Source organism: Balaenoptera acutorostrata, chromosome 1, assembly GCF_949987535.1.
Source record: "Balaenoptera acutorostrata chromosome 1, mBalAcu1.1, whole genome shotgun sequence".
Lineage (NCBI taxonomy): Eukaryota > Metazoa > Chordata > Mammalia > Artiodactyla > Balaenopteridae > Balaenoptera > Balaenoptera acutorostrata.
Genome location: NC_080064.1, coordinates 162436850 through 162449684, shown reverse-complemented (window position 1 = coordinate 162449684; position 12835 = coordinate 162436850). Strand labels below are relative to the sequence as shown.

General features: G+C 42.8%; 1 protein-coding gene across 3 annotated transcripts; it reads right to left on the bottom strand.

The window, feature by feature from the left end:
• Nucleotides 1–990: 990 nt before the first annotated feature.
• LOC130707326 (coiled-coil domain-containing protein 185-like) lies at nt 991–12555 on the bottom strand. Of its 3 annotated transcripts, none has more exons than XR_009007232.1 (3): nt 12459–12555; nt 6651–6757; nt 991–5395 (listed from the first exon to the last, which is right to left on the bottom strand). XR_009007232.1 is itself a non-coding variant. In XM_057541338.1 (3 exons), exon 1 carries the CDS (start codon nt 10040–10042, stop codon nt 8162–8164), a length of 1881 nt encoding a protein of 626 aa, XP_057397321.1. In that variant the 5' UTR covers nt 10043–10272; the 3' UTR covers nt 991–5395; nt 6651–6757; nt 7825–8161. The 3 variants fall into 3 exon arrangements, 2 of the variants coding, with proteins under 2 accessions (XP_057397321.1, XP_057397329.1); XM_057541338.1 differs by lacking the exon at nt 12459–12555 and adding an exon at nt 7825–10272; XM_057541346.1 differs by lacking the exons at nt 6651–6757; nt 12459–12555 and adding an exon at nt 7825–10272.
• Between the last annotated feature and the right edge of the window lie 280 nt (nt 12556–12835).

Sequence of the window (12835 nt, the reverse complement as noted above, 5' to 3'; positions counted from 1 at the left end):
AAATACTTTACGTGTGTTGATCCATTTAATCACCACAACCCTATGAGTTATGCACTCTATTTCCTTCATGTAAATAAAGAAACTGATGCATGGATGGGTAAAGAACCTTGCCCTATGCCCCTCTTAGTTAAATGATGGAGATTAGATTTGAACATGGATAGTCTGGTTTCAGAGTCTGGGTTATAATCACAATGGTATATTTCCTTTTCATCACTGAAAGGCCGGTAATGTATGGAAACAGCATAGGGAGTCGGAGAGAACTGGGTTCAAATCCCAGCTCTACCACTTACTAGCAGCAGCATCTCAGAAATCTTGCTCAATCTCTGTAAACCTCAGTTCTTCATCTGTGAAATACCGTAGCTAATTTATGTTATAAAGGTTATAAAATAAAAGGATATAAATGAATGTAAAAGTGTCTAGTGTATGTCAAGTGCCTGGCACATAGTAAACATTTCATAAGGTTTGGCTAGATGATAGGATGTTTTGATCCCATAGTTTTGATCTGCTAAGTACTGAATACAAATATTTAAGTCAGAATGCTAAGGCTATTACATTTTCATTGAGAGAGTATTTTCTAACACAAACTCCTTTAAGCCAATTCAATTCTGTGATCAGTTTTCTAAATGGTACAGTCATTGCTTCCAAATTTTTCTATTTTTGTTTTCAATTTACGAAACTTCTTTGCATTGAGACCAGTTGCATTTATTTTATCAGTGTTCTTGACAATATCAAATGTGACCAATTACAGCTTCTGCTGTTGTGGGAATTATTTCTACCAAGTTCAATTTTTCCAGGCCAAATTATACATAGGTAAATGTATAGAGAAAATGTGCTTCAATTTTTAGTCAGTAACAACTGTTACTATTTTCAGTTTTAGCCTTTGTTGAGTTTACTTTGTGTTAATAAATTTCTACTAAATCTAGTTTTCCTGGGTTCAGGTTTTGACGTTCTCATTGTCACCAACAAAAATGCATTTTTTTTCCAGCAATCAATAATGTTAGTTTTATTTTATTTTTAGAAATCTTTTGAGATAATTGTAGATTCACATACAGTTTTAAGAAGTAGGACAGAGAGATCTTATGTGCCCTTTACCCAATTTTTCCTGATGATAACATCTTGTAAACTATAGTACAGTATCACACCTAGGATACTGACATTGACAGCCAAGATACAGAACATTTCCTTCACCAGAAGGACCCCTCATGTTGCCCTTTTATCACCATAAACACTTTCCTCCACCTCCATCCCATCTATAATCCTTGACAGCCACTAATCTGTTTTTCGTTTCTGCAATCCTGTCATTTCATTAATGTTATATAAGTAGAATCACACACTATGTAACCTTTTGGGATTGGCTTTTTTCAGTCAGCATAATTCTCTGGAGATTCATCTAAGTTGTCGTGTGTATCAGTAGTTGTTTCCTCTTCATTGCTGAGTAGTATTTCATGGTACGGATGTACCACTGTTTGTTTAACCTTTTAGCTGTTGAAGGACATCTGGGTTAACTCAGTTTTGGGTTATTATGAATAAAACTGTTATAAACATCCATATATAGGTTTTTGTACGAACATAAGTCAATTTCTCTGGGATAAATGCCCAGGACTGCAATTGCTGTGTCATATGGTAGTTACATCTTTAGTTTTTGAAGAAACTGCCAAATTGCTTTCCAGAGTGACTGTACCATTTTGCATTTCCACCAGCAATGCCTGGGTGATCCAGTTTCTCTGCATCCTTGCCAGCATTCTGTGTTGTCACTATTTCTTATTTTAGCCATTCAATAGGTGAATAATGATATCTCATTATAGTTTAAACTTGCATTTTCTCATCCCATAACTTGTCATTTTATCCTCTTAACAGATTCCTTCACACAGCAAAAGTTTTTAATTTTGATAAAGTCCAATTTATCAATTTTTTCTTTTATAGATTGTGCTTTTGGTGTCAAGTTTAAGAACTCTTTGCCTAACTTTAGATCCTGAAGATTTTTTCCTGAAAACTTTATTGTATTACAATTTGCATTTAAGTCCATGATCCACTTTGAGTTAATTTTTGTATAAGATCTGAGACTTGGGTTGAAGTCTTTCCTTCCTTCCTCCCCTTCTCCCTCCCTCCTTTCCTCCCTCCCTCTCTCTCTCTCTGTTACTTCCTTACTTTTTGCCTGTAGATATCCACTTGTTCCAGCAGTATCATGTTGAGCTGTCTGTCCTTCTCCATCAAACTGCTTTTGCATCTTTGCCGAAAATGATAATTGGACATATTTCTGTGGGTCTCTTTCTGGTTTCTTTATTCTGTTCCATTAATGTATGTGTCTATGTCTTCATCAGTATCACATAGTCTTAATTACTGCAGCCATGTAATAAGTCATGAAACTGGGCAGACTGATTCCTCTCACTTTCTCTTTTTCAAAATTGTTTTAGCTCTTCTAGTTCCTTTGCCTTTCCGTATACATCTTAGAATAACCTTGTCCATATCTACTAAAAATCTGAGACTTTAAGAGGAATTACAATAAATCTGTTTATCAGTGGGGGAGAATTGACATCTTTATTATGTTGAGTCCTCTAATCCATGGATAGTAGGTCTATTTATTTAGGTCTTCTTTCTTTCATCAGCTTTTTGTGGTTTTCAGCAAGTAAGTCATATATATGTTTTATTAGATTTATATGTAAGTTTTTCTGAGTTATTGTAAATGGTAGTGTATTTTTAAATTTCAGTGACCATGTGTTCATTGATAATATATAGAAATCTGATTGATTTTTGTATGCTGCTCTGGTATCCTGTGATCTTGCTAAACTCACTTATTAGAAGATTTACATAGATTCCTTTGGATTTTCTATATAAACCATCATGTCATCTATGAATAAGGATCGTTTTGTTTCTTCTTTTCCAATCTTATGCTTTTTATTTTCTTTTCTTGCTTTCCAGCATGATGTTGAATAAGAGCAGTGAGAATGGACACGCTTGCCTTGTTCCCGATCTTGGGAGAAAGCATGTAGTCTTTCACTTAGGTGTAATGCTTGCTGTAGATTTTTTTGTAGATGCTCTTTATCAAGTTGAGGAAGTTCCCCTTTATTTTTATTTTTCTGAAAGTATTATTCATGAATGGGTGTTGAATTTTGTCAGATGCTGTTTCTGTATTGATTTATATGTTCATGTGCTTTTCTTCAATTTGCTAATGTGCTGGATTATTAATATGGTGATTGATTTTCAAGTACTGAATCAGCCTTGCAGTCTTGGAATAAATCCAACTTTGTTGTAGTGCATAATTCTTTTTATATACTGTTGAATGCAATTTGCTAACGTTTTGTTAAGGATTTTTACATCTATATTCATGAGTGACATTATTCTGCAGGTTTGGTTTGTTTCACGCTGTCTTTGTTTTGGTATTGTGGTAACACTAACTTCATGAAATAAACTGGGAAGCGTTCCCTTCTCTTCCATTTTGTTGGAAGAGGTTGTGTAGAATTGGTGTTATTTCTTGTCTAAGCATTTGTGAAATTCTTGAGTGTTACCATTTAGCCAGGAGATTTTGGGGGGAGAGTTTTAAAATTATGAATTTAATTTCATTAGTGATTATGGGCTATTCAAATGATCTATTTCATATTGGGTGAGTTGTGGTAGTTTGTGTTTTTGGAGGAATTGGTCCATTTATCTAAGTTGTCAAACTTTGTGTAAAGTTGCTCATAGCATTCCCTTATTATCCTTTTGATGTCTTCAGGGTCTGTAGTGATATTGCTGTTTCATTCATGATATTGGTAATTTGTGTCTTCTCTTTTTTCTTTATCAGTCTTGTTAGCGGTTTGTCTATTTTATTGAATTTTTCAGAGAATTTTTCAATTTTATTTGAATTGATTTCTGTTCTTCGATTTTCTTTGTTTGCTTTGGGTTTAATTTTGCTCTATTTCTAGGTTATTCTAAGGTGAGAGCTTAGATTACTGATTTGAGATTTTTGCCTTTTTAAATGTACTTAATTCTATAAATTTCCCTCTCAGCACTGCTTTTGCTGTGTCCCACAAATCTGACATTTTATTTTAATTAAATTCAATGTATTTTAAAAATTTTCCTTTGAGACGTTGACTTAGGGATTGTTTAGAAGAGTTCTGATTAATTTCTAACTGTTGGAGATTTTCCTGGTATCATTGTAATTGTTTTCTAGTTTGATGCTTTTGTGGTCAGAGAACACATTTTGTATGATTTCAATAATTTAAATGTCCTGAGTTTATTTTCTGGACCAGGATATGATCTCTCTTGCTATTTGTTCCATGAGTGCTGGAAAAGAATGTGTGTTCTGCTGCTGCTGGCTGGGGTTTTCTGTAACTGTTGATTAGATCCTGTTAGTTGATGGTGTTAAGTTTTTCTGTATCTTTGTTGATTTTCTTTTTAGAAGTCCTATCAATTGTTGAGAGAAGGGTGTTCAAGTCTCCAGCTGCAACTGTGATTTTATTCCTTTTTCTAGTTCTATTGGTTTTTGCTTCATATATTTTGTAATTCTGTTGTTTATACATAGATGTTTAGAACTATGTCTTCTCAGTGGATTGACTCTCTTGTAAGTTTATGATGGTCCTGTCTATGGTCATTTTTGCTCTGAAGTGCACTTTGTCTCATATTAATATAGCCACTCTTTTGCAAATGTTTTCTCCCAGTCTGTGGCTTATTTTCTCATTCTCTGATCAAGAATTTTTTTCTTTTCTTCAGTTTTAGAAGTTTGACTATGATATGTCTTATGGATTTCTATGGGTTTACTCTTTTGGGGGGGTTCACTCAACTTCTTGAATATGTAGGGTTAGCTCTTTACCAAATTTGAAAAGTTTTCAGCCATTATTACCTTGAGCACTTTTTCAGCCCTACCTTCTTACTTCTCTCCTCTGGGGACATGCCATGACTGTTAGAACTTCTGTTATAGTCCCACAGGTCCATGAGGCTCTGCTATTTTTTTTTTTTTTTTTTTTTTGGTAATTTTCTATTTCTCAGAGTTGGTAATTTTTATTGTTCTGTCTTACAGTTCACTGATTCTTCTGTCCCCTCCATTCTGCTGTTTAGCTCATCCACTGAGCTTTTTATTTTTGTTAATGTGTTTTCCAGTTCTAAAATTTACATTTGGTTCTTCTTTATATCTCGTATTTTTTTTTTTTGAGGCTTTCTATTTGCCAAGACAATTTTATATTTTGCTTGTTTCAAGTGTGTTCATAATTGCTTGTTGAAGCATTTGTATCATGGCTTCTTTAAGATCTTTAGATATTTCTAACATTTGTCATCCTCACATTGACACCTATTGTCTTTTTCATTCAGTTCGAGATATTCTTGGTTCTTGACACGAAGTGTGATTTTGAATTGAAACCTGGACATTTTGAGTATTGCAGGACTGGATCTGCTGTTTTATCTGGCATTCTCTCACACTGTTCTAGAAAGGGAAGAAGGTTGAGGCCTTATTATTGCCAGGCAGGGATATAAGTCCAGCTCCCCACTCAGCCTCCATTGCCACCTGAGTGGGGGGGAGGGGGCTCTCTCCACCACTGCTGGGTGGAGGTGGGGATGTTGGCTCCCCTCTAGGCCTCCAGTGATACCTCCCTGGCTGAGAGGGCTAAGAGTGCCTCATTACTGCTCCCCACATGACATCTATTGACACCAGAGGGGTGTTACTGATGGAGGGTGATAAAACTCCTCTCCACTAGGCTTTATCTGATACCACTCAGTAGGGAGAGAGAGGGGTGCCCTGTTACTGCATCGTGGTGGTGGTGGTGGTGTCAGTAGTGGTTGAAAGTCTAGGCTCCCCAAGTGGTCTCAACTGACTCTGCCAGGGTGGGGAGCTCCTTATTACATCCTGGTGAGGGTAAAAGTCTAGGCTCCCCACTGGGTCTTTGGGGGCATGGGTAATGGTTGGGGTCAAAAAATATATATATTTATACTGGGGATATATATGTATATATAGAATATTTTTTTTTTAAGGGAGAAATAGGGGAAAGTAAATGTACTTCATCTTCTGTCAGTTTTATTCTGTATTGATTATTTCTACCAGTAATATTCATAAAGAATTGGATAAAAGAATGAAAGTCTGTATTTATTTCTTGGAGTAAAGAGCAAAGAACATTAGTAGGGTAAAGGCATGGGATATGGAGGTAGGGTCAAAATATTGTGCTTAATGGCTTTTGACTTTATATTGACCACCATGTTAAGCATGGGTATAATGACCCTAGCCTTAAGTAGCATGCAGTCCAGCTTGGAAGCCAAGATGGGGATTGCAAAACGGATATGCCAACAAAGCAGCAATTTCTAAGTGCTCACTAAGCCATAAAGTGAGCAGCTTGTCAAAGGAGGCTGATGTTGAGACAGAGCAGCCACGGAGGTCCCACATTTCATACAAGAGGCAGGATGTGAGCTAACCTCAGAGAAATCAGACGTGGGTATGATGGGAGGAGGCAGCTGGTGAGATAGCAATTAGATAGGGAGAATGGAATTGACAAAAATGGAAAGTCAGTAATATAATAACAACTGCAATATTTAATTACTGTGTGTGTATTAGGTTCTGGACACTATGCCAGGCACCTTAGATTATTTTAATCATCCCTCACAACACCCCTTTGAAGTACGAAATACAATTCTATTTTACAGATGAGGAAACTGAGGCCCAGGAAGGTAACTTCCCCAAAGTCACATACCTATGTCAAGAGGAAGAGTTAGATTCATGGGACGTCTGTCTGAGATATTTTAAGCACTTTCCTAGAATGCTGGGAATGTACACAGCATTTGGCTGGAACAGCATTAGCTTGGGTGAAGAGAAGAAAATAATAAGATTAGAAATTGAGCCAAGATGTATGGGCCTTTCTACTTTTGAGCAAAGGAGTGAGGGCCTGAGTAGGACTCTTTGGGGACAGCAGACAGAGGGGAACTACGGCAGGGAAGTGGGCCCAGTTTCCATTATGTAAGATGAGAATATGGATCTCACACTGACCTTTGAACAAAACCCCTTGCCAGGTCACCTTTCATGTCACTTCAAAAACACTAAGAAGACACAAATCTTCCAGTGGGGCTTACTCTCTCCTCTTTTTTTTTTTTGAAAGACAAATGTTACATTAGGGGCATTTAAAGAACACCTTTAGAATTTTTCAATGGAGACTTTGAGATGTGATGGGTTAAATTCTACTTAGCTTCTGGCTCCTTATTTTTTAAATGTCGTGTTCCTGAATCATGCTTAGCCATTCATTCAGACTGGTTAGTTTAATTAGACACAATGTGGGTAGACAGAATGACATCACATACCTCCTTCAGAAGAGACAGAGGAGAAACAGAGGGGAAGAGAAGGATTCTAATAGAATTTCGTTCCAAAAGACTGGATGAGACTGACCAAAAGGGGGGGGGGGGAAGAATTGGACCAAAAGATTCCAGTGAGCTTTTGGACAGCATGTCTGTGGTGGTGCAGTCAATCAGTAGTGCTAAAGGAATTATAAATATTTCCTATTAACACAGGAAGGGAAGGCCAAAGAAGTGCAGCCTGGGAGGATCTACAGAGAGCTGTTTCCAAAAATATTTCACAGAACATCAATCCCATGGAAAGATCCAAGAAAAAAAAGAGTTCCGTGGTTTGTGAAAAACACTAGGTTAATCAAATGTGTCTTTACTGCCAGACTTTTCAGAGCCTTTAAAAATTTCACATGCATTATGAAATCCCAAGAGGGGCTGTAGTATGCTGTGTTCCCAAATATACTTGTTTACAGAAATTCCTCCCACCCCTACCCCCACACACTCTTTTTGTGCAGATTTTTCTTACAGATTTCTTATGACAGGTACATCACACTTCACACTTTCGTAAGTTCTGGACAGGGAAAGACTTACCTCATGACACAGAACTGTATTCCCCACTGTAGATTTTTCTTTGGTTCCTCAAAGATGTGTCTGACATATGCTTCTAAGATTACTTGAGAACTAAATGAATATTTTCTACGTAAATCCAAATGTACAAAGGCAAGTAATTTTCTTAAAATTTCCAAATTTCTACCCCAACCCTCTCAACCATCCAAATGAATTAATAAACTAGTTCATCAGACGAAATTGCAGCTATTTTATACACTTTTAAAAAATGAATGCTCAATTATAATCAGATTATAAAACGAATCACATTGCCACATCTCTTTCTAGCCGCGTGGGCTGTAAGCTATTTGTCGTCAGGTTCTCAGTGGCCTCCTCTCTGCTGCCCAGCTCGAACCTGGGCCTCCCGCCCTATCGGATCAAAGAAGTTGTTGGCAAACTTTCTCACGTTGTCTGCCCTGGAGGCCCTGGAGATCTTTTGGAATTCACCGAAGGGTGCATCTTTCTCTCGCGAGATCTGCTCCATCTTCCGCTCCTTTTTCCTAATGGCTTCCTTAATGCGCTCGATGTGGCACTTTTCCTCCTTCTCGGCTTTCAGCTTCAGGATGTGATGATTCTTCTCCCGCAGGATGTTGAGCTCCCGAATCTGCTGCACCTTGTCGCTGATATTCCTGTGGACGTTACTCCTGGTCTGCAGGGTCTTCTGGTCCGCGAGCTCCACGGGCAGCCGCTCGTGCCCCTTCCTCTGCTCCCCGGACTCTTCTGCGCACCCCTTGACCTGCTGGCACTGCTCCTCCTCCTTCTTGACCTTCTCCTTCGGCTCCCGGTGATGCTCCTTAATCAGGCCCTGGGGGATCTCTTGGGACCACTGGGAACTCTGTTCCAGGGACAGCTTCCTAAGGAGCTCCTCAGCCTTGGCCTGGCAGTCCCTGAGGACCTTCCGGGCCTGGTAATTGACTAGGGAGCTAAGACGGGTCTCCTGGATCTTCTTCTGGCCCTCGGTGGTGTGCACATGCCTCTTTAGACAGACCTGCTTCAGCCTCTTCTGCAGCTGCAGGCTGTTCTGCTCCCGCAGGTCCTGCATCATCCTCTCGTGCTCCTGCAGGCGCTGCACCTGGTACTGCGTCCCGCGCTTGGCCTCGGTCTCAGAGGGGGCCCCCTCCAGCTTCTCCTGGCGCTGGTTCTCTTGGTCCCCTAGCTGCGCCTTCCACCTGCGCTCCTGCCGGCTCGTGTTCGTCGCTTGCCGGTCCCGCCGTCGGACACGCTGCTCCTTCTCCTGCTGCCACTGCTCCTGGCTCTGCTGCAGCAGCAGCTTGCGCTCTGTCTCTAGGGTCAACTGGACCTTCTGGTCCGAGCGCTTCAGCTCCTCCCAGGCTAGGGCCGCCTGCTGCTGCAGCTCCCGCATCCTCTGGGCCTTCTTGAGCCAGGTCAGCACCAGGGCCACAATCTTCCGGTCCCTGGAGGACATTACTGCCTCTTCCAGCTTGTTCTTGAGGATCTGGGTGTGCTGGTTCTGCATCGCCTTGCTGGAGAGCGAGGGCTGGGAGTACTGGCTGGCTAAGGACTCCACCGGATCATTACGGTATCTTTTCTGGAGGTACACGCAACCTGACTGCGTCCCGAACTCTCTGGAGGGCACAGAACACTTCTTCGTGTGAACCGAGGAAAGGGACCAGCGACCGAGACCTCTGCAGGCCGGCACTGCCCACTGGTCTCCGCTCTGCACCTTTTCTACCCCGAAAGTTCCACTCGGGGGAGTGTAAGCTCCCCGCGGGTAAGGTGGGGGCGAATCTCCCCGGGCCGGAGGGTAGTGCTGGCAGGGCTGAGGCTGTTGCGGTGGCAGCTGGGGCTGCTGCTGCCAGGCCGGGCTAGGCGGCCTGCCTCCCTGCTCCAGGGGCTTGGTACCCGCCTCCCCCCAGGCGTCTTCCAGGCGCCGGCTGCGGGGCCGGTGCTTCCTGGCGTGGTCCGGGGGCCTCCGGGCCACGTCGGTCAGGCTGCGGCTTTCAGGCGGAAAGTCCGGGTACCGGCGCCGGCGGGGCCGCGGGGTGGGCGAGCAGCGCAGGTGCGGCCAGGGCGCCGAGGCCTCGCTCCGCTCGCGGGGAGTCCCGGGCCGGGAGCACAGGCCCTGCTCGCTCTGCGGCCCTGACCCGCCCAGCCGCGCCGAGGATGCGCGCTCCTTGCGGGGCGGCGGGGCCTCCCAGAGGTCCGAGTGAGGCCACGGGGAGAAGCGGCCGAAGCCCTCCATGCTCCCTCCCCGCGCGCCCAGCGTCTGAGCCAGGGTCCCTGGACCTCACGGGGGGCGCTGCGGAGACCCGCCCCGCCCTCGGATCCCGGGGGTCCGGGCCGCCTGTGACGCTCTGGCCACTTCACAATGCGCCTCCGCCCCCCGGTTGCCGCAGCCCTCGGCCCTCGGCCCTCGCCCACCCCAGCCTTCCTAGCACCCCGCGCGGTGAGAGGAGGGGGGAGGAGGGGAGGGGAAGGGGGGAGGAGAGGGGGGAGGGGAGGAGGGGGGGGAGGGGAGGAGAGGGGGAGGGGGAGGGGGGAGGTGCTGTAGAAAGACAGGGTGACCCTTAAAGCTGAGGGTGTGTAGTGAACCCCCACTGGTGTTTCAGGCAGGAATTTGAACTCACATTTGTATACCTTAAAGTAGCAGAATTTTAAAAGTAGACAGGTGAAGGCATTACCCCCAGAATGGAATGCGGCGGGCAAGTCCTTTAGTCAGGGGTCCTTCCATTCTCTGCGCCTCTGCAGTGTATGCAAATGAAGCGGCCATGGAAGCACGTTAATTCACTGCACCATCCTTCTGCCCTTTTAAGTTAGCAAGCCCAAAGTATACTTTTTAAACTTTTAGGAGAGAGAGAGAAAAAATAAACAACTAATTTGTTTTCTCCTAATATGGCAATTACTGCTTTTGTCAAAATATGAATGTTAAGTGCACATTTCTGAAATAACATCAGTGGACAGCATGCCGAAATCACATTGTTATTGTTGTTTTCCTTTTTCTCCAGTTTTGTGAGATTATTTTTTCTTGTTGAGGCACCCAGGGCTAATGGGAAAAGCACTGAATTTGGTCATGCAAACTTGAGTTTGAATCTCCTCTGCCACTTTCCACTTGTGTGGTCTTGGGCTAGTTACTTAACTCTCCTGACCCTCAAATTCTGGAACAGTGGACTGGAAGAGGGGCCGTGACAATAGCACTGTTGGGCTGCCCTGAGGGTCGGATGAAACTATGTATCAAGAGCTTAGTGCCTTAATGCATTCAATAAACATTATTTTGATGTCCTTCTAGCCTTCAATTACAAATTGTAAGGTTTAATATATGGGTTTACAAAAGTTTCTACACATTCCTAGAGAAGAAGAATGGAATTAATGTTATCCTAAAACAGTTTAGGTAAAGGATAGAGTGCTAGGGAGGGACGATGCCCCGGTTCTGTTGTGTTCTTCCTGGACTGTGGATCATGGCTAAGTCACTTCCTTTCTCTGAGATGTAATGAGGAAACAGTTCTGGATAACATTCTCCAAATATGGTCAATCCTTAAAGAAGAAAATTAAGTATTTACTGATCCCAGTCTTCTTCACCCACATCTCCTTGAAGTTTCACAGTGACCCAGCTAGCCAGGGCCAGTAGAACTGATAACATTTCTTTAAGACAAATCTGAGGCTTGGCCATATTAACTGATTCCCCCAAAGATCAGTTGGTCAATGGTGGAAGTTTTGACTTCAGGTTCACTTGTCTTTCCATATCATGCTGCCTTTCAGGAAATGTACTTTGAATTGAGACATGTGTTACGGACCGAAAGTTTGTGTTCTTCCCAATTCGTATGTTGAAGCCCTAAACCCCAGTGTGATGGTATTTGGAGGTGGGACCTTTGGGAGGTGATTAGGTTTAGATGAGGTCATGAAGGTGGGGCCTCCATGATGGGATTAGAGGAAGGGACCAGAACTTCTGCTCTCTGCCATGTGAGATCCCAAACAGAAGGTGGCTGTTTGTAAGCCCGGAAGCGGGCCGTCACCAAGAACTGAATGTGCTTGCATTTTCACCTAGCACTTCCCAGCCTGCAGAACTGTGAGAAATAAATGTCTGTTGTTTAAGCCACCCAGTCTATGGTGTTTTGTTAGAGCAGCCTCAGCTGACTAAGATGACATGCTTTACAAAAAATTATGATCAGTATATATCCGAGGGTCATGACAGCCATGTCCTTGAAGCCATGTGGTAGCAGCCTTAACCAGAGTGACTGAGGCCTCCCCAGGAGCCCACTCTGCCTGGATGGGATCTCACATGCAGTCATTAGCACGTCTATAGCTGAGAACAGGAGGTTGTTTCTACCCTAGGTTTCTATTGGTGCAACTCATACCATTGTTAGAGAAATTATTTAGTGATTATAATTTTTACTAGGAGGCAACTTTTACATCAAATAAATCAAATTTGAAATGGAATCATTTAAGTGAGGAAATATTTGGGCATGAACTGAGTTGTGCTGATACCTGAATGTCATATGCCTTTGCGGAAGCTTTGTAAAACATTTTGTACATCTACATGTGGCTCTGGCTGGTATCAGGCCATTTCCTGTTACAGAGAAGCAGTGCTGTGTGGGCGAAAGTAGAGCCACCCAAGAGCCAGGAGACCTGCCACCAGGCAGCTCTGCCACCTGCTGAATCACCTGAAGTGGTCATCTTATTCTCTGTCTGGTGACTCTGGTGGTTTCTTCATTGCTGCAGGAGATGATCTGTAAGGTCTCATTCAGTCCCCAGTGCAACTAGAAAGAGGAGTTCAATTTAGTAACTCCTGCAGCCTTCATTCTGCAAAACAAAAATGAGTTAATCCCTGAAAAATGCTTACAGCAGTGCTTGGCATGTGGTTGCTGCCTTATAAAAATTAGTCACTAGAGTGATCAGTATCATTATTCCAAGAGCATTAAAACCATAGCAGCGTAGGGCTGAATTTAAAGACCTAGTTTGGCAGATGTAAGCTATTACATATGGAATGGAAAAACAACAAGGTCCTACTGTATAGTACAGAGAACTATATTCAGTATCC